This window comes from Nothobranchius furzeri, chromosome 4, assembly GCF_043380555.1.
Source record: "Nothobranchius furzeri strain GRZ-AD chromosome 4, NfurGRZ-RIMD1, whole genome shotgun sequence".
Lineage (NCBI taxonomy): Eukaryota > Metazoa > Chordata > Actinopteri > Cyprinodontiformes > Nothobranchiidae > Nothobranchius > Nothobranchius furzeri.
The window spans coordinates 8598748-8620920 of record NC_091744.1 but is presented as its reverse complement, the minus strand read 5'-3'; the positions used below and the strand labels follow the sequence as shown (position 1 = coordinate 8620920).

General features: G+C 41.0%; 1 protein-coding gene across 2 annotated transcripts in view; it reads left to right on the top strand.

Annotated features, from left to right (window-relative positions):
* Positions 1-22173, top strand: part of mad1l1 (mitotic arrest deficient 1 like 1) — a 120401-nt gene that overhangs the window by 37206 nt on the left and 61022 nt on the right. For both annotated transcript variants that reach the window (XM_054743623.2, XM_015966451.3), the window contains exon 16: positions 18362-18590. In XM_054743623.2, the coding sequence (XP_054599598.1) occupies positions 18362-18590 (229 nt within the window). The remainder of the gene's footprint in view (positions 1-18361; positions 18591-22173) is intronic.

Here is a 22173-nt window from a genome sequence, read left to right as displayed (position 1 = left end):
ATTATTGCAGCCTAACCCATAATTTATCCCTGGTCTTCATATTTTTTATCACACTGTGAACAATTCAGAGTATATTGTCATAAAATTGCACAGCAATATATCAAGAATACAGGGCCGTGAAGCTTTATTAGCTATTTAAAATCAAGGTGGAAACAAAAAGAATAGAGACAATCATTTAGCTGCAAGGTAGTATTTTATGTAGTTTTACCAATAATCTACCCCCCCCCCTTTTTTTTTGTTAGAAATTTTTTATAAAAAAGCCACAGCAAGAGCAACATTCATAACAGATAACAACAAACTATCAAAGCTTACTTGATGCAATTTAACAAGTGCATAACATGCAGAGACTAATAATAGATGCTACTGGGGACAGCAGCTAAAGCTACAAAGTTGTTTATTTGAATTTACAGGCGTATCCTTACTGATTATTAAAGTTCCTCGTAGCATCCAGAGGTATCCTGATGCTAGGAGGAGTCAGCCCAGTCGGGACAAATGATAACTTTGTAAAAATTTGTTCCCAGGAATTTATTTTGTTCCCTGGACACTGGTGAGTAAAGTAACAATGGCTTCAGTTAGCACGGACAAATTGTTGGTCCCTGTTTCACCTTCCTGTATTTTATCACTTAAATCACTGTTTTTGTAATTGATCAGTTCAACCTTTAATGCATAACATCTCATCTAAATTTCAAAACACAACTGTTAGATAATCCAATGGATTTCTGTCATTTAAGCATCAACAAATCAGAGCCGTCTCTCTCTGGACAAAAAAATGTAGCTTAGTCATTAGGATTCATTTTACATTTCAACTCTAGCTAAGATGTGTTTAGCATAAAACTCAGACACTTTATTGTAACATCTTATAATAAAGTTGTTCCTCTTAGGCAGCAACTCTGCAGACATTTAGTGTGAAGTAAAAAACAAATCTGACTCAGAGCTATCTCAGAGCTTTAGAATTTCCCCAGCTACCTCTGTCCCCAGGAGCCTTAGTAGTTTTAACAAAAATGTCTTTTGTGTAACTGTAATTCACTCATAAGTTTATTTAATGACTTTACACTCAAAAGTTTTCTGTTTTTCTTTAAGCCGCATTTTCCCCTACATGGCTGCTGTCTGTTGCTGAGTGTGATTCACTTCTTCAGAGGAATGCGCTCAAAAATGTAAAAACAGCTAAGTTTCATTGTCTTTTCTGAAAATAGGTTTCCCTTGTGTAGTTTTTAGGTTGCGGTATTTGACATTTTAGGTAACATTTATGCAAGATTTAGTTTTTGTTCTTCTAAACAAAAAAGTTACACAAAAATCACCGCTCAGGGTTGTCATGATTGTAAACATGACCTAATAATCCTGAAATATTTTTTGAACCAGGCTGTAAACCTGTTTCTGCTGTGACGTTGGCGTTTTAAACATGGGGGTCAGCTTCGTTTTGGAGCCAGCCCCTAGTGGATGAGGAGGGAGCTTCAATTTTTATCACTTCTGTGTTGGCTTCACTTTTGGCAGGCGGAATTTCCTCCTTGGAAGAGATGCTGCTGCACTTCTGCAACAATAACTTTGTTGCAGAAGGTCTGGGTGGGTGCCTGGGGGCTCGGGGTGTGGGGGTGGTCGGCCCCGTGTGGGGATCTGGGCGGGGCCTTGGGGGCTGGGTCCTGACTAGAGGTGTGAATCTTCACTTGTCTTTCGATTCGATTACGATTATTGGGTCAACGATTCAATTTGATTCAATATCCCAATGCGCCACGATTATTTCATATTGATTTGTTTTCATCGATAAATAGAAGATGTCAGCTTTTTATTTTTATTTTTTTAACAAGAACATAATTGACACAAACTACTACCCCTCAAAAGCTCTCAATTTACAACAGGTCAGGACAAAACATTTTAAACATTTAAGAAAATTTAACAAAGTAAAACAATCTGTTTCCTCGTTCAACAGCCACACCTCAGGCTGAGAAAAACACGCTTTGCAAAAACTCACAAAATCTGAAAAAGTACTGAAAACCTATAGGACACGTAATGTAATAATAAAATACATAATGGGTTCATATATGAGTGTTTAAAGGGACTTGACGGAGTTTTGAATTTTTATGCTCGCAATTGCCCCCTCAGGCCAAAAGCGTATCGGCAGCTTCAATAGTAGGCTCGTGCACGAGGCACGCATGCTGTACGTGCACACTCCTTAACGAAAATAACAGCTGAGACAATCCCGTGTGGCCCGGAGGACAGAGGACAGGAGAACGCGCAGCTAATTAATTAAATAATTTGGTTCTGTACCTTTCTCTTCAGCACAGCCGACAAAGGTTTATGATGGGTCAGTCCTCCTGCATGCTCAGATCATTCCCTTCCCTTGCTTGAAAAATTGTTCCAAAATGAAAGTTGAACCCACATCTTTTTTATCTGTGAATTCAATGCCGTTCGGCGAGTCTCAAATAAAAATGTGGGCATCTTACTGTAAAAAAAATATACCATTAGTGTAAAAAATTAACTAACTAAACTACTACCGGGTCTTCTGCATGAGAGTCCGCCGTTTTTCTAGGTGAGCTAAACGACCAGTGACGACATTTGTATCTGTAACATTTATATCCTTGATGAAAGCTGAAACAACGTTCAAAGAACGGTTCGGAGCGAAAATGGCTATTTTGTTGCTAATTTGCAGGAAATATCTACAAGAAAGTAGCTAAGGGTCCTCAGAAATGCAGCTAGGTTCATCACTTGGCATTAGGAACAGTGACAAAGTCGCTGAGTTGGCACTGCCTCACTCTCTGCTGCTAAAGCTACTGATAGCAAATGCTACGGGCGATGCCTGAGCGTGAATGCGCATGAAGCAGCCTGCTCGACCCGAGCAGCTCTCTTTTTCTGTGATTTTTCAGAAAAACTGGCAATCACAGTAAAAATGCCAGGGCTCATTCTACAGGACCAGGGCATTGCAGGAGAATGTATGAAGAAGAAATTTATTATTTCTATACATGTCTTGGCTGTCAAACTTCCATAATGCCCCTTTAATGTCTCAGAGCAGCTTTAGAGTCAAATATTTATGCCACAGTTCAAGGGTGTCAGAAATTGCTCAGCGTTGGGCGGGGGTGGGGGGGTGGGGGGGCTGCTCATCAGCACCCCAGCAGAAAGGATCGAACTCTGGGAACCGATGATGGTTGTACCCTTTGTGCAACAGTACCGGGCCCTGAGTGAATAGGGTGTGTATGGAGAGCATGAATGGGTGTCTGGCGTGCATTTTTGTAAGTCTTAGACTGCATGTGTATGTGTGAGCATGAGGGAGAGAGTGTGTGACTGAGTTTGTGTATGACTGTATATAAAGCCCCATAGTCAGGTGGGGCCTTTGACTCCTCCCTTCTCCTGGGACTTCTTTGATGCTATACATCTTTGCCTCCCCTCCCCCTGCCACACTAGAGCCCTTTTCAGATAGACATTCTGGAATATGTGTGGACAATTCAATCCGGTTTTTAACCGGAACTGTTTTCAGACACACCACTTTTGTACCGGAACTTGTCCTTTCGGCTGCCTTCACACAGCAGGGAAAAGTTCCAGATGTCGGGGGTTGGGGGGGGGTGGGGGGGGACATAGTGCGGCGGGCGTACATGCGTCATTTACTCAAACAAAGCCATTCAGTCAAACATGGCAGACGAAGAGATAGAATTCCTCTCACTGTTCGGACTTATGTTAAGCATAATTCTGCGCACACGAAATCGCATAAGAGACCAGGATGATGAAGCTCAATGGTTAAAAGGAATCATGGAAGCGGTGTGAAGCGCTCCGTCGCGCGTCTAAACGGTACCGTAGGAGGCGAGCTGCCATGGTTCGCCGCATGCTACAGGAGCGGGCTATCTAGGTGCGCACAGCGTCCCCCGGTCCCCTCCTCCTCCCCCTCCTCCCTGTCCGGAACTCGACCTCACCAGTCTGAAGCAGCCACCTTGTCCGTAACAAGTCCGGCCCTGCTACTAGGGGCTTCGTCTGGTTAAATTACGGAAAACGTTATCCGGATGTTTGTATTCAGACACAAAGGTCTTACGGACAGAGTCCGGAACATTTCCGTTTTTCATGGCCTGTCTGAAGGGGGCTTAAGTGTGGAGTGTGGTGCCTTGGTCTGCTTGAGTGTTCGCGACTCCCGGGTCAGGGGGTTTAAGAATTTTGGCGTCTGCCTGATTAGTCCCGGTGGCTGCCTGGTGGGATCTGATTCCCTGGGCTCTGTTGGGTCCCTGGCGGGCCTGGTCGCCCCTGGGTTCCGAGTCGCTGGGTTCCGGGCTCGGCCAGCTTGGGGGTGGGAGGCTGTTGGCGGGCCTTTGGGCCTGCCGCTGATATCCCCCGGGACTCTGCCGGCTGCTGGTTGCGGCCCCCCGGAGCAGTCCTATGCGCCTCTCGAGGGGGGCAGGGGCTTTTCTGGTCGCAGTCTCCCTGGGATTCCTTCCATCTCCTACGCATCTTTAAGGGGCAGAGCTCTGGCCCCTCACACTCTATTGGACGCTCCTATAGAGAAACCTTACTTTTAGAAGCATGTATACGCACACAGGTGCTCACATGGTGCTCTCATAAGTATGGACTTGGGCAAGTTCAACACATGTCTAATGGCTGTGGTTGGCACTTAATGCACTGTGATTTATTATTGTGATTGTTCAGTAAAACAATGTTGATTTTATATTTCCTCATCAGGCTGACGCAGTGGTAGTTTGCTGTTGTCACTGTCATTTAATTATAAATAGAACCCAATTATAATGAGTAGAACTTACCCAAAATATTAGTTCAGCACTGATTTTATTTAATTAACAAATAGAATGATTGTACGTGTTGGCCAGAGTATCCTTTTACTGTTCCATGCTGTATTAGCTTTCCAATTCAAGTAGTTACAGGTACAGACACACTTACATTTTCAGCATCTCTAAAACACTCTTGAGCAACAGTGAATGCAAGTTCAGGTTAGCTTTTGTAAAACAGAAATATGCTATTTTTGTATTGCCTTTGATTGAATCAATTCTGATTTATGGTAGCATTGCATTGTGCAGCAGTAGTAAGTGGTAGGTTGCAGAATCAATCCCAGCTTATCGATCTAACCCTATCGATCCAATTTATATTATTATTTTCTAGCTTAAAACATTGGGTAAGATTTACTAATAAGTGTCAGTTAGATTTTACCCAGTTCCTTTAGTTATTTCTTAACTTTGAATATAAGGTACTATTTACAAATATATATGGGGTATAAATTACCCCAGCCGAATAAGTGCAAATTGTTACCTTAATTTTATTGGGTAGTTTCTATAGAGAGCTTTTCACAGTGTATTTCCTGTACAGTATCCTTTTTTAATTCTGTGCAATACCAGGCATCATGATGCTCATACAACATACAACAGCATGACAAGAGGGGTTGCTCAGGAGTGGAAAAAAACAAGACAATGCTTATATTTTGATGTGTTGTCACTCGGATGGATTCTTGAACCTGCTTCAAATTATAATATTTCAATAGGAGTCACTGACTGTAATGTTTGCTTTCTAAAATTCAGACGCAAACTAAGTAAGTCCATTCTCTTTTGCCTTTTGCATAAATTTAGAGTGGCCATTTGAACTTTACTTGCTGTGAGTGTAACCATGCAAATGTAATGTAATCTGCCAATTTTTCATGCGTGGCCTCTGGTTGAATGCTGACTAGAGGGTGATGTGTTGGCTGCTGTGGCTTGGAAATGACAAATACCAATCATGTTTAAAAATTTCAAGTAGCCACCTGGAAAGTCTGCAGGAAGATTGAGCAGCTTTTGATTGTGAGGGAGTTTGTGTAATAGATGAGCCATGTAATAGATGAGGCAGACATGTTTGATTAGGCCTGGTTCATGTCGACTGGTTGGCTAATTCCCCAACTAATCTTACATGAAAAAAGAGGAAGGCTCAGAGACACAGTTCACAAGCTTATGGAAATGAAGGTGGACACAGACCTTTAAGAGAGAAATTCACAATGAGACTTAAAAGTTGAACATATGTACAATAGCTAAATGCAGCTTTAATTCTCCACACAAACAAAGATTTCTTCAGGAGTTAAAAGTAAATTGCAATCTTTGATTATATTAACAGCTGATGGGAAATTTTTTTTCAACTTTATTTCATTCAAATATAGAAACAAAAGAAAACGTGCAAATATACACAATCAAGAATGAAAAGAAACAGAAAGAAGAGAAGCCTCTTATTAATCTTGCATTGCACACAGACAGGAAGTATGTGGGTATATTCTGACCTGTTTTAATGGCAACGCCTCAGGACCAGTAGCTGTACAACTGGAATGCAAAGAGTTAGGTTCAGAGAGTCTGGCCCCTGGCCATAAGCATGCATCGTTTCACAGAAAACCTTACTTTATACTGGCCAAAATGTTAAACATCTGCTAGTCGGTCTTTTTTCTGCATCACTTTACTCTTTAGATAAATGCATTGCTTGTGTTGTTTTTCTACAAATATGACGTAACATTTTTTAGTGATTCTTGCGCTTATCTAACCTCCCACACCTTCTTGACTTCTTTGCTACTACTTATTGTCAAATTTAATGACATTAGCTCAGAAAGTTAGGTGTCTGCATCTATTGTTTAGCCTTTTTTATCTCATTTATCAATGACAGGCAAATTATTGTGCTTGCAGACATTTTACTACAAAGATATATTGCAAAATTTAGAATTTATAGTCAAACATTGTGATGTTTAAAGTGAAAAAATTGAAGTCTGTGATAAAAAAAAACCCTTCAACTAAAGCTAATTAGAAGTCTACACTTTTTGTCAACGAGACAGAAAAACTTATAAACTTCAAAATATTTTGTTTTAATTTAACCGAGAAATGTTTTTAATGAGTTTTTAATATAACTGTATATTTTTTACAGTAACACCTGCAAGTAGTAGCAAGTAGTCCATAAAAGTGATCACCTTCAGCTACAAAGATGTGATTCTGGCAGATAATTATTTATTGACATTATTTCCCTGATTCGCTGACCAGTTTATTGAAGAGTGCTGGTAATCACTCACACTAGAGAAAATGAAATCTATAGGCCACTGGGACTTTTGTGCCACTTACACTGGAATTGGATGATGGAATTAGTGGACTGGTGGACAGCACAACTGGTGCAGCTATCGATTGTATGGTTGGTGTGTTTTCCATCCAGATTAAGCTTTCCAGATGTTTTCCCCCTCTTTATTACATGAATGAGAATATATCTTTAGTATTGTGAGGTTGGAATAAAGCTTCTGCCTCACCAGAGATCATGCATTCCCATCAGACTCATGCCCTGGCTTATGCATTGGCAGAAAGGTGAAAACGTGGCATTTGAAAATAAAACATTTGGTTGCCTTTTCAGCAGACAAGATGACAGTGTAGCTTACTTCTTATAAATTAAAAGTTATTCTAGACATCAGAATGGTTTCTTATTGTTCAGTCTGCTCAATGTAAGATGCACCCAAACATCCAAGCATTTAACTTTTTTCTTCTGAACAGCACACTGGATAATCTTACCATATCCACCTCACATCCCTTTGAGTTGCATTCACTTCCCGACCGTGTTCTGCCTTTCTAAAACTGAAAGGGGGTTCAGAACCAAACTCATTTAGCCTTGTGGTTTTGTGTTTTGCACATGTAGTAACTGCTCCTATAATTACCTGTCAAACGACACAAAGGTCACTCGAGTGCTTGGTTCATATTAATGACAGCCTTGACTGTCTAAAAATATTGTGCATTACTTATTCCACTTATTCCCCTGGGATATTTACTTCTTTTCTGCAGCGCTCACCATGTAGATGAACTTTTAATGCTTGAAAACAGTCGAGACTTTAGAGCAGAATCATTTATGGAAGTCACTTCTCTGCAGACGTCTGCCTTCATGCTTTCCAGGCACAACTTCAATCTTCTCTTGCTTATCTATAAACTCCATAAGGCTCAAGTCCTTCTGGCACAGATTCTGAGGCTTCCACTACTCAGGCAGGTTTTTAAAAGACAACTTATAAGTTCTCCCTGGACCTCTTTGTATATTTTGTGGTGCCCAAAGTAGACGTCTCTGTCTCTAAACACACATCAGTGGTGTGCATTTCACACCTAGGAACCAGAGGGTGATACTGTAGTTATGGTCTTCTTTTCCCTGAAACTGAATGAATAGAAGTCTTAGCTCTGATGCCCCTTTGAAACAACATAACCTATTTGCAGAAAATGTTTTTAACCTAATAACTACAAATTTCATGAAAGGATATCTATATGTATCCTGGATTTAGACAAAGCAGGGGGTCAGTTTGTAACCATTCAACACTCCCTCAGTGTACATTGGTTGACATCGGAGTCTAAGTTCAACCATGGAGTTTACAGCGATGAAGGCCCTTTTCAAACTGGGCTTTTCTGCTGCAGCTTACTAAGCATTTAGATTACACTGATTTTGGGTAAGCAGAAACGTTAGCCTCATAGTGGCCTTTTCACGCTAAGGTCAGCTCAGTCTGGGCTGGGTGGCTGTCATTCCATCATCCATTTCCTATTAGAATTATGCTTGGGTGTGAATTACTGGACCCCCCTCATTTTGATGCTTCAGTGTTCAGCTTTTTTGTGTCCTTTTTTATGCACCAGAGATGCCTTCCTGTGCGCCACTCTGTATGTCACCACCGCTCATCCACAGCACTCCTAACAACAATGTAATGGAGTTGAGTCCTCAGCATAAGGCCAGCATGGCCTTTACTGCTTCAAATTATCAATGACCAAGCCAAGGTGGTGAATGCAGATCCCATGTCATTTCACCGAGAACCTCGAAACTCTGTCACCATAACACTAAACCACTACAGCTGATTGTTTAACATCATTGCAAGGTCTTAATCCTTAAAGACCAAGTTTATGTGTTTGTTTTAATAGATTTGTGGCCATCTCTAGTATAATTGAATGCCTCATGAGTCAATCTCTATGGGGAAAAGAGCTCTGGTGATCCTGTGTCAGGAACTAGAAGTGAGCCAGAGGAGTGGGAAGCCATAGACGGCAGGTTTTTGACTATTTCCTGATATTCAGACATTTAATCTCTAATGGGCTAATGATAACACAACTCTACCACTGACTCTGCTTTGCAACGTTGATGTTTTATCTCCACTAATAACGCATGCCTGAAGGGTTCTCTCATGTTGTGGAGTTGCTAATGCTAACAGTTAACTTCTGTTAGCCAAGATCTGCTTTTGTCTCTCCTGGATGCTAAATCACCAACAGACTTCCCTGTCACTAGCTAAGATGGGTGAGTCCTTAAATGCAAATTTTTAGTGTGACGTAGAATTCGTCGGCTTTTTTTAATCCGTGTTCCCCCATCTATTTTCTACTGACGGTTAATGGAGGAAATAAGGTTAGAAGACTATTTTCACATTCAGCCTGCACGTGAAACCCAAAGTGACTGGTCATATTTCACAACTAACAAGTAACGATTTCTCAGTGAACTTGGTCTTTAAAAAAGTGGACCTTGGAAATAGCTATGTAGAATCTGTTACAGTATCTCAAAGGCTAAGTTCACCAGCACCGACCCCATCTCAGTAGTTCTATTTAATAAAAAAAATCTGTGTTAAAATAAGACATAATTATAATAATCAGGAAACTTTGAAAAACGCACATTTTTGTTGGTATTTTACATTTTATCAGGATTGTCTTTTCTGTCTCTTCCTTTGGCTTCACTTTATCAGTTAATGCGTTATAACATTGAATGTACCCTCCGCTTAAACACCCAGTGAGTCTGTCACCTGTTTCATTAATGAGTCATGTGTCTCCTGTGCTTCATGCTATGTTGGGTATGTAAGTGGATGGCCCAGTCTAATTTCTTCAGCGCTGTTAAATAAGGAGATTGTCCTCTACTCTTCCTCTAGTGAAACACTGTTGTTTTTTTATCCACTTGATCTCTCCCTGTGTTGTTCTCACCTCCTTGCTCTTGCTATCTTTCGGGACAGACTTTATGCTCTGGTATTGGGTGTGTTTTTTAATGTTTTTTCATGAATAAGACATATGTAGCCTCAGGCCTTTTACACTCACCTTGCACATCCAGCACATTGTATCAGAGCAGGTTGTGCATGTGACTGCTAATGCAGTCACGCCCACATGCATCAGCAACGGTTTGGCATACATACCCAGTCTCAGCTTTGGCGTGTGTGTGTGTGTTTTCTCTCATCATTCAACTAAATCATACATTTCATGAGCTTTCAGTTCCCTAACTTCTCTTTGTTCATTTAAATCACAGGGTACTAGTATAGTGAAAAGTAACACTACCTTGGTGTTGTTTTGTGTTTTTACCAGGGCCTTCCATTTTGCATGTTTTAAAATAATAAAATTAATTCAGAACTCAACCATTTGAAAAGGATTATGTGGTTTCTTGGCTTACTCTTATCTTAAAGCTGTTTTCTTAATGAGGTACCATCTTAGAGAACTTCTCCCTTTAGCTCAGCCCGCACATCTCCAGAGTAATGTATGAAATAAATAATTTGTTATTGTTGTGAGTGTTTTAAACAAGACTCTAGTTGTGTTTTCAGAAGTTTTTGTTTTTAGAATTTGCCTACAAGTATGTGTCACACTGTCAGACTCTCCTTCCAGCTTTTTCCTCCCTGCTCTTGCTAGCATATGCACATCTGCTCTTTTAATTCAACATATACAGATGCAGCCATTCTAAAGATTTGTGTAACAAGACGAAAATAAAAGGGCCATGAATTAAAATAACTGTGACGTTTGTGAGGTCCAGTTTAAAATGGTTTAGATATAAATACACACACTCTTTTTGGAAACCTCAATCTCACTTCCTTTTAAATTATGCAAAGCATTATTCTTAGGTGTGTGAGGCATTTCTCCCTCCATCCCTGTTGCACTCCATCAGTTCTGCAGGCACTGCACCCCCTTTTGCTTTCGTCATGTTCTTTTCTGTGTCCTTCACTGTTTCCTTTCTTCATATCTCCCTGTTCTTTGCTCCTTTCCTCGTTCTCTCTCCTGTAGTTTATTTGCAACCATTGCTTCAGGGTGTATAGAATCTAATTTAGGCAGTTACCATGAGCTTAGGCCAGTGTGTGTGTGTTTGTGTGTTTGTGTGTGTGTGTGTGTGTGTGTGTGTGTGTGTGTGTGCGTGCGTGCGTGCGTGCGTGCGTGCGTGCGTGCGTGTGTGTGTGTGTGTGTGTGTGTGTTCACATTGTCATTAATCTAAAAGACACTTCTTTTTGCTTTGATGATCATACAGAAATAAAAAGAAAGACACAAATAGAAATGGTGTCCTGCACTAAAGTAAACTAAACTGACAGTATAATAAAGTAATGTGTGCTAGAATCGGGACTTTTTTCCGTACCAATAGCAGGTGTTCATGTCCTGGTTCTTTGTACTTGTTTGAGCTCACATCCTCTCCTCTCACCTCCCAGCCGCTGTAGCAGATGGTCCGTCTTCCTGGGTCTGTTTCTGCTGAAGGTTCTTCCTTTCTTCCTGTTAAAAGGGAGTTGTTTGTCTTTTCTACAGTCACCTGCCATTTGGATGGGCTGAAAAGAAAAATACATCAAAGATTCAACAGCAAAAAAAAAAAAAAAAAAAAGAAAGAAAATAGCAATTTAGAATGACATTTTTACTGATTCTGACTGGATGAAATTGGATTTCATAAAATTTTATTTGAGTCCAAACTGCGTTTTTGTGGATAGAATTGGACCTGTTTACCTTTTAGTTGTGCCTGGAGGTTACTCTTGTGAATTAGCATTCTAGAGAAACTATTTTAAATTGAATTAAAAGCCTAATGGTTAAAAACAAAAGCTTTATGTGTATATTAACACCTTCACAGCTGTGGATAATTAAGCCAGTTAAGATGAAGAAGCTCATCTGTCACCCAGGGACTCTTGTATTGCAGCTGCAAAGCCAGCTGAGATATAAAAACAATGCAGCAAAAAATCATGTATTTAATCTTTTTGAGTCACCAAAGAGCCTAACATGGACATATTTAGTATGTGGCATTTAGCCTAGAGAAGAAAAATGCATACATACACAAAGCCATGAGCACAACATGCAAACTCTTAGCTGAATACACTGCCCAAAAGAGGTTTGAACTGGAGACCTACTCGCTGTGTCAGCACCGTTAACCACCAGGGCGTTACACAGTTTATGTAATGTTTGTTTTTGTTTGTCAGAATACTTCCTCTGTCCTCCACCAAGCTGTTAACACATTAATAATAGATCATCATTACAACTAATGGCTTCAGCCTTTGATTTATGTTTTATATTCTCCTTAATAACAGCATATTTTTACTGACCTCATAAACAAATATAAAATCTCAAATTTCTAAGTGAAATTCAACTGTTGTTCAGCTGTATAAGTTTTATAGTTGGACATTGTTAACCTTTTCATGGTGTCTTTCTACAAATAGCTTTACTTGACTTTCTCCAAGTGTTGCTTTAATCTTTAGAAATGTTTTGTGGTCATATGGGATTTATAAGATGTTGGTTTAAATCTGCAATCATTTAGCGCCTGTTCTGAGATCTGTTCTGTGCCTGGATTTTGCCGTTTTGTCCTCGGTTATTTAACTCTTCTGAAACATTTAGCATCTGTGCACTGTTTGTTGTCCTTAATGCCTCGATCTGTCAGACATCAATAATTATTAATTTCTGCAAGTATAAAGAAAGTTTAGTTATTACAGCAAGAACAGAATGTTTCGGTTCTTTGTCTGCACTCCACAACCATCAGGTAAGATTTATGCATGGCTGCTTTTTGGTGGTTTGAAATCTTGATTTTTTTTCTTCTGTCCATCCTTTGCAGATCTATGTGAAGTAATGATGACCTAAAAGTCCTCAAATAAAAACTTTGTAAACGTGAAAAATCATACTTTCCACATGGTTTTAATAACCAAAGGCACGTCTCGTGCTCTGTATGCATTATCTTTCTCTGCTGTGATATAATGGACTGCTCATTAGCACCCTGGCAGTTTAGCGTGCTTCCATTATCCTAATGCTTTCCTAATGACATGGCGTGAAAATGCTAATAAATGCCTATTTGGAATATTGACAGTGCAATTTAAAGGTTTGGTCCCACAGAGAAACATTAAAGAAAAAAAGGTGCAGTGCCCACAAAGGAAGGTTTCATAAAAATTCGATGTGGAAAATATTACATGACTGTTGTGTATTTTCATGCCAAAAAAATTGGTATCAGACACAACACATAAATAAATAGAGATAATTATGAGGGGTGAATGACATCATTAATTAGTTGGGTCTTATGATGCACACAGCACTTTATGTGGCAGCATTCAGTTAGGAGGGCAGTAAGCCAAACAAGTGCCGCGTAGCTTGTGATTCACACAATGAAATAACAGAAAATAACACATTTCCTCAGTCTTTTGGGAAAAGATGAGATAAAGAGGCAAAGGCAAAACACTAATAAAAGTAGATAAATATGCAGAAGCTGAAACCCTTTTTGCAGCAGAGATAGTATCTTACTGCTGAGTCCAAATTAAAAGACAACAAAGTGAGGGTTGTGTTAAATAATTCTGAATAGTTGGTGTTTTGCATATGCAGAAGGAAATAGGCAGGTCAGGGTAATTTGCTTTCTTCCTGATAAGTATTCAGTCAGAGGCTCCGACGTCAGCAAGTCTGTTTATGCTCTCACTACTAACATTTGCACATATGTCTTTCGTCAGCTCTTGAGTTCATTGTCAGGCCCCCACTGTGTTGGAAACACACTTATGAAGTAGCTGCTTGAATAAAAACACAAAAAGTCAATGCTGGGTTTCCATTTTTATTTGTCTATCTTCCACTTTCTCTCTCTGAGCATCTGTTAGCTTGTTTTTCCCCAGTTATTAATCCCATCCAACTCTTGTGCTGAACATGCTGACTGCCGTTAGCAAGTTATACTCTTCGCTACTTTACACACCCACAATTAAAAAGAAAAGCATATTCCTTCAGATTATTTTTGAGTTGACTTTTGCTGTACTTGTTGGCTGTATACATTTTGAAACCTAGAGTAAACCAAAGTTAGGGATGGCTCTTGTTCATTAAATGGTAAATGGCCTGTATTAGATATAGCCCCTTCTAAAGGAACCCCCCAAGGCGCTTTACAACTCAGTCTGTCATTCACTCATTCATACGCAGGTGGGGATGAGCTACAATGTAGTCACAGCTGCCCTGGGGCACACTGGTGGAGGCGAGGCTGCCGAGCACTGGCGCCACTGGTCCCTCCATTTATTAGAGTATAATAACATTATAAACTGCTGTGAAGTGTTTTAGATTAACTCCATGTTGTTTTTAAGGACTTTAGCTATCAGGTATTCCTGTAATTGGACACTCAGTTGATGAATCTCATGAATAATCTAGGAATGGGCTGGAGATGTTTGTGTTCATTTGAACTATATATCTATACCGAAATCTAAATTCACCTTCAGTAGCTTTTACACATAATCACAGCTAACGAATGTTCATTAGGAGCATCCATCTCCTCCAGCAATCACATTAATTGCAATCAAAGAGATAAAACATTACCTTCTGATGGTACCGCTCTGGACTCTGTACTTTCTTTGAGATGGTAAACCTTTCAATGCTATTCTGATGGTGGTTCAGTTTAATAAAGGGCACACTTTTAAATACTCTATTTACTTTATGTATTTCACAACGTTCCACCTGTGAAATTTTGTTTTACTTTAGTGCAGAGGTGGGGAACCCTGGTCCATCGAGGGCCACTATCCAGCATATTTTAGTTTCTGAAGTGTCTGAATCAGAAGTGTTGGAGCAAAGACATGCAGGATACTGGCCCTCGAGGATCAGGGTTCCCCACTCCTGCTTTAGTGTAACCTTGAGCTCAAGTCTCTATTCAGGATCTATTCTGGCTCTTTTAGGATAAGTAGGGGAGTTACAGAAGACCCAAGGTTTCCCTATTTCTTTATTTCTATTTTCTTATGCTCACTTTTCTTGTAAATTTCTGTTTATTCACATTATTGTGAGGCATTATTCTTCATTTTCTTCCACTTTTGACAGTGCATACACAAAGCTTTGTTTTAAATGGTAAAAATGGCCTGTTTTTGATATAGCACCTTCTAGAGTCCTGGAACCCCCACAGCTGTCCTGGGGCACACTGACCGATGTTTTAAGTCTATTATTGTGCTTTCTTAGTTGTTAGATCAAAATAGTGAATAAAAACATTGTATACTCTATCTATAAATAAACGAGTTTCATATTCAAAGGAGCAATGTATAAGAATTTTACAATGAAAAAACTGTCTATTGTCTCACTTAGGTTGCAGGGATTAACCAGTTTGATTAATTACCCTGGTGTTAAACACGGCTGTAAACCCACCGTAAAAGCTTTTCCAACATCCCCAAAAAAGATAAACAATAGTGCGGTCCGCACAGACCGAAAAAAAAGGTAAACTGGAATGTAGGGGTTGCATGACTTAATTTTTTTTAAAGTCGACAGTCAAGCAATGAAAATCGAGTCGACTTCGACTAGTCGTTGATGACGTCATACACCTGAAGCGGGGGGGGGGGGGGGGTAGTAGATTTGCTGGAGTTTTTGACAATTAAAATTGCGCCCACATGTTCTAACATCTCTTTTAACAAAATGGTAGTTTCTGCATCCTACTTCAGTCCTCTCCCCCTTCCCCCTGCGCAGCAGCAGCAAACTGATGCGCCTGCAGCCTCTCAGAGTTCCTGCTGCTCTAAACATCAAAATAATTATTTCATTTTCTGTTCCTCACTTCTGATTACCTTCAATGGTGTTTGTTTGTTGCAACCACCAGGTACAAAAACTAACTTGTTTTTATTTGACTATTTTTCTGTCCTGCCTGTTTATTATCTTCCTGCATCTCCTCTCAATCCTAAAGAAAAACTGCTACCTGGGTTCATATATATTCACCTTATGAGTTACCTTTGAACTGCAGTTCTAAAAGATCTACCGACCACAAAAACAGCGGAGTGCCGCTGCTCGCCGGCCGACTACAACGGGACTGTTTTTGCTGCGGAGTTCGTGCCGGAGTGGAGGTAGTGGAATTTTGGGGGTGCGTCACCGGAGAACAAAACAGGTGAAGAGCCTCGCTCCGCAGCAGCGAAACGCATCAGGCACAAATAACAGACAGAAAACATGAAAGGAAATGAGCCGACATGAACGATCGCGTGTTTAATTTGTTTTTGAGGTGGTGACACCTGATTTGGCGGTGCTCAGGACGCAGATGTCTGGAGCAGCGCGTCAACGATCAGAGCTTTGCATGCACAAACTGGTTAAGATTAGGATGGGGGTGAGGGGAAGGTAAAATTGCAACAGGGAAAAGGTCACAGTTTGGTTAAATATCCGTTTTACCGCCGGTGTCAGTACCGATGCTCTGGCACAGCGCGCCGCCTCCCGACGCAGGGGCTTATCACCTGCTGGAGGACTGCATCTTATCAGTCATTATCACGTGACAGCGACTAGTCGATGACAGGCATAAAATGTCACTACAGAGACGTGAAGTCGACTAGTCGACTAGTTCATACAACCCCTACTGGAATGGTTGCACACATCAGAAGCAGAACCAGTGACAACAACCACTGTGTAATGGCTCACGGGGGAGTGTTGAACCGTTATGGTTCTGTCCACTTGCGTACCGTTTCTGTTTATTTTTTCCATTAAATAATGAATTTGTATTTGCGTGATTTAAGTGCAGCTGATAAAAGTTCCTAGGCAAGTTTCACCACGTAATGAGTGCCGCATGATGGCTGTACGCGCTCAATCTCCATTTAAAAAGTGATCTGCATATTCTGATCAAGGGCTTTCAGAGCGGATCAAACCAGCTGGCCGTCGCTGCTACTGGAGCCTGTAGAGACGCTGAACGGAGTGTAGCGTCGCCCCTCCCTTCCTTCTCTCACCCCGGGTTCACACTGCAAGCATTAGCGGAAAGGAACAGCAACGGAGCTGCTAACTCGTGAACTTCAAAGCGGTCCTTTTCACACCGGGAGAGTCTTGGCCGTGGCACGCCTTCCTCACTGCGCCTCGCTGTACCCGCGAGATTCTAAAATCCCTCAAGATTTCCGACACCTTCCTCATCGAGAGATCACAACCCCCCTGAGGAATCATCACACCGTTGCACTTCTCAAATGAAACTGGTGGTAAACAAAGCCTTTCGGTCACACATACTGACATAAGTTAAATATAACATCGCAACGTTGCATTTTATTTTGAAAATACCCAGGGATTTTACACTGAAACCGTGTGGTTTCCTGTCTCGTACTATGTGAACTGTGGAATTTGACGTGTCCCAGAAGCGGCTTGCGGAAAATATAGAACTCGATCCTATCTTTAGCGGCGCGGCATGCCGCTTCTGGAACACGCCTGGAAATTGCCGCGTCCCGGCTGGTTTGAAACATTCCATACACCATAATTGGATTCTATTTGAAGCGGTGCCGCTTCGCTGCCGTTCCGTTCTGCTGATGCTTGCAGTGTGAAACCGGCGTCACACTGTGCAGGCATGCAGCGGCAAAAATGTAAACAAACACATCTGCTGAACTTTTCCCCTGGGACAATTGATGCAAAGTTCTCATCCTACATCAAAAATACGGCGCGGAGGAAGCTCGTTATTTAATACAAGTTTTGAAGAAGAAACTCTGGGCGGTGTAAGGTGAGTTTTAAGGCTCGCTGCAGAAATAAAAACAGAAGCATCAACAGTCAAGCACAACACTTGTCTGTCTGAACGTGACACTCATAGCTGCACAAATAACCTGTGAAATAATTAAAGACATCACATGGTTCCCCCAGCGCTTTATAAGCCTGGCGGGGTGCCAGGCTTTGCTTGCCCACCCGCCAGGCTAAGCGTCATGCCCCACCCCTTCCCCGTCCCTCCCGTGTCCGCTGACACGAACGGCGCAGCGAAACTAGAGCCCTTCATCAGCTGATACTGGCGAGAAACAGCAGCGGAACGTTTGCAACTGCCCCACCCCCGCTCTCACGGAGGAGCGCTGCTGGACGGAGGAAAAATGAATCTAGCAACTGAAGACTGAAGTTCTTAAAGTGGGGACCAAAAATAATGAGGAAACTATCTCCAGTATTTATACAAAACAGTAGAAAGGGTTTCCTGCCGTCAAAAGCACCTTCAGTTCTGAAAGTTTCTGGATATGCATGTGAACCTGCTGTCACTTTTCAAATTGAATGTTGAATCAGACACCTAGACAGTGATATTAGGAAGTAATTATAGAGGTTTTTGTGAATAAGCACACACAGTGGTACTTTTGTTCATGCCTTTTTGAAATATTGTTGACTGTAGACCAAGCAGTGTTGAGTGTTATGGTTAAAACAATTAAAATATCAATTCTGTGCTTTTTTGGTCTCAAATTTCATCACGTTTCTCAACGTTGGAAGAAAAAATAATAAAGCCGAGCTAAAGGGCTGTAAAGGAAATCTATATTGTTGATTGATTTCTGTGTCTGTGTGTGTCTCAGGGAGACTATGATCCAGTCAAGACCCGCGTAGTTCACCTGAAAATGAACCCCACTGCTGCTGCTAAGCAACAGCGCCAACAGGATGTGGAGGTACTTCGAGAGGAAGTGACACGGCTCAGGGAACTTGTGCGTTCCTTGCAGGATGGAGGCGCAGTAGGTCTTTCACAAGGTGACTCCTACATAACCTCCAGCCTCAACCTTAATTTACCTCCATCAGAAGAAGTTCTGGGTAAGTTCAACACTCTGAGAGGTATTCATAAACACTCTAACTAAAATAACTCTAAACTTATGTACTGTGAGCATAAACTTGTAAGTCCTGGTTCACACGCAAAGACATTATGCTGATTTTTTATTTGATTCTCTCCTTTGAACAATCATAAGGATGCTCCTGATTATCGTAATAGCTTTGAAAATAAGCAAATGAGGTATACAATTTTCCTGTGGTGTGTTAAGAGTGCTTTGGTATGCTACGAAGGACATGTGGATTACTACGATCACATATCAGAGAAATTCAGCGTGTTGTATTGTCTTAGCCCAATGGTTTGTGCTGCTTGCCCATTGGACACACGGCCATGCAGTCTGTTGAATGATGTGTAGCTGATCAAAGGCAAAGTGATACAAGTATTTTACACGGAGTGACAGGAATCCTCCTCCTCATTTGTGATGTTTTACGATAACACGCTTGATGTTGAATGATGAATTTTTCTCTTTCTTTCTTTCTTTCTTTCTTTCTTTCTTTCTTTCTTTCTTTCTTTCTTTCTTTCTTTCTTTCTTTCTTTCTTTCATGACTTGTTTAGTTCATCAAACTAGAACTGATAAAGGATTCTCTGACTGGAGTTTGTCCATGGTGTCCCAACTTTAAGCAGCCACTACGCAATGCATCCTAACAGATCCAAAATTAAGAAGGCATTTTCTCAAAATGTCCTAGCTTATTAGCTGCCCATACTGTTTGCCAGTAAACGGCTTCCGTACTGATCATTCTAGCAAGTGATGGGTGGACTTCCAGAGCAACCCACTCCTTCATCACATTCAGTGCTCAATACATCAGCGACACCTGGCAGACTTCTAACTTACACACTTTGTTACTTAAGAGTATTGATTGTGAATTTTAATTCATTAATTAAATTAATTAATTAATTTAAATCAAGAATCGATTCTGAATGTCACCCTGAGAATTGGAATCAAATTAAATCGTGAGTTGTCAGTGTTTCCCTTACATAGGCGTAGCCGTGGCGGCCCGCCATGACTGAAATCCCAGCGCCACGCCTGCAAGATCCTGTTTTATAGATTTATTTATTTTTATTTATTTATTAAATTATTATTATTTTTGTTTTTGCTGTTTCCCGAAGAAGCAGCGGGAACTACTCTGTTGTTGCTTGTGATCACAGCTGGCAGGCAGCAAGGAGGAGGAGGCAGGGCAGGGTGGTTACAGCTAGGGATGAGCCGCGGATAAAGCATTTTTGATGAATACGAGCATGAAAGGAGTAAAACTCATAAATATCTGTAATTGTGCTGAAGAAAAATCCTCATTGGGTAACTGACTGCCTTCACGCTCTGTGATTGGCCAGTCACATGGAGTGCCCGCCCCTCCCTACACACAAAACTGCTCCGGCCCACACACACAGACAGTAACAGATCTCTCTGTGCTTGCTTCACTGTTGCTCAAGTTTCTTCGGTACTCCCTAGGTTTTCTTCAGCTCGCCTCTTTTTCGGTTGAATATTTAAAGTTACGTTTTTCGTAACGTACGTGGTGTATTTGACAAGACAGAGCTGAAAACGGCTTGTGCATGCGTTGGTCACTGCCTCCGCTCCGTCGGGTATCTTAAATTATTTGAAAGGGGGACAGAAGGAGATGTTTTTCCTGACACCAAGAAAAATTAAATGCCCCCCCCCCCCCCCCCGCAAAGTGTGTCACTGACAGTTCATAACAAAAACTATTCTTGTGCAAATATTAGTGTATTCACCTTTAATACTAGTTATTAAAATGCAGAAGTTGCTGGATTGGTGCAGTTCAAAATGGAGTGCATCAAATAAAACAATATTAACATAAAGGTGAGACGTGTCATAATCCCCCCCACCCCACCACCACCACAGCTGGAAAAATTCCTAGGGGAAACACTGGTTGTTGTAAGATATACACCCCTACCTGTAACATCACAGGACACTTCTTAGCCAGTAGTAATGGCTGATTCAGATTCAATGTTGTACAGTTTTTGCCTAAAGAGGACGCAACACTTGACAGTTTAAAGCTGAATTTGGAGCTTCAACTTGAATATTTTAATTTTAAATTAGATACACTAATTTATCAATAAACACAACAGTTTATTTAGGGGTGACTTGCTCTGGTAATGTTGTTGGGCGGGTTTCAGGTGGCCTACCTGAGAAAACAGCACTGGGGTAAAGTCAGCAACACATGAGTATTAAAAATGTTTTAGTACCCTATTTCTGCTGGGAATGCTGCATTAATATTTCAGGTTCCTCTGGCCCCTGTCTCCATAGTTTAGTGTAAGACAGGCAGTTAGAACAAGGGCGTGTAGTTATGGCAGGGTTAAATATGAAATTGGGCAGGTCATTGGTGAACGTCTGTTGGCCAATTTGTCTTCCAAAATGTGGCTGTCTTTTCCCACCCCACACCCACACACCATTTGGCTGCTCTGCCGTCCTTTTCTGCTGTATTTCTTTTTCTTTTTCTTGACAAAATGCATCTAAAGCACCACCTTGTGTCATATTAAATAACCAGCGTTCTACATTAAAACTAACACTAAATTACCTAAATAGAAAGGACTGTCTAGTTGACCTTTTAGTAACCAATCAAGGTTGCCTGAAAGCAAAACCTCCAATTTCACTGGGACATTTTGGCCATTTTTTTTCCATTTTGTGTAATTCTTCAAAAGATTACCTGCTACATTCACACTTCATATCACTCATAGATTTTCTGAAGGATTTATTCAAGGTTGGTGTGAAAATCTTTTTTAGAAGATGACCGAGTTTAACAGGAATGTGTGAAAATGTTTGAAGTGCAATGGATGTGTTTGTCTTTAGTCATTTTTTCAACTGGTTATGAAACATAATTTATTATGAAATTTTATTTTTTTCTTGTCATCCTTAAAGCTGCATCCCGAGATTTGCACACATTGGTGCTTGGTTAAGGAGAGATTGGCTTTTGTCTTCCCTGAAAGCTTGCAGACACTTCAGTCGTGAACATTATCAAACAAATCTCTTTCCTTCTGTAGATATTTTCACATCAGTAGGTAAACTGACCAGGTTTTCACTCCTATGTTTTCTCACCTACATGAGTTGGTTTATCTTAATGAGGTGAGTATTTTAGCTAAACAAACTGTATTTCATGAGACAGTTATTTGTTATGAAGCCACCAATGGATTATTTAGTTTTTGCTGGAACACTTACATGTCTGTGAAACACTGGACCAGCTCTATAACCTTAGGGGGATCCTGGAAGGTGCGTGGGAATTTGCCCAACCAATCTACATATGTTTTGTGGATTTTGAGAAGGCGTTTGACCGTGTCCCTTAGGGTGCCCTGTGGAGGGTACACCGAGAGTATGGGGTACCAAGCCCTCTGATACGGGCTGTTAGGTCCCTGTATGACCGGTGTCAGAGCTTGGTCCTCAATGCCGGCAGTAAGTCGGGCTCGTTTCCAGTGAGAGTTGGACTCCGCCAAGGCTGCCCTTTGTCAACGATTCTGTTCATAACCTTTATGGACAGGATTTCTAGGCGCAACCAAGGTGTTGAGGGCATCCGTTTTGGTGGCCTGAGGATCAGCTCTCTGCTTCTTGCAGATGATGTGGTCCTG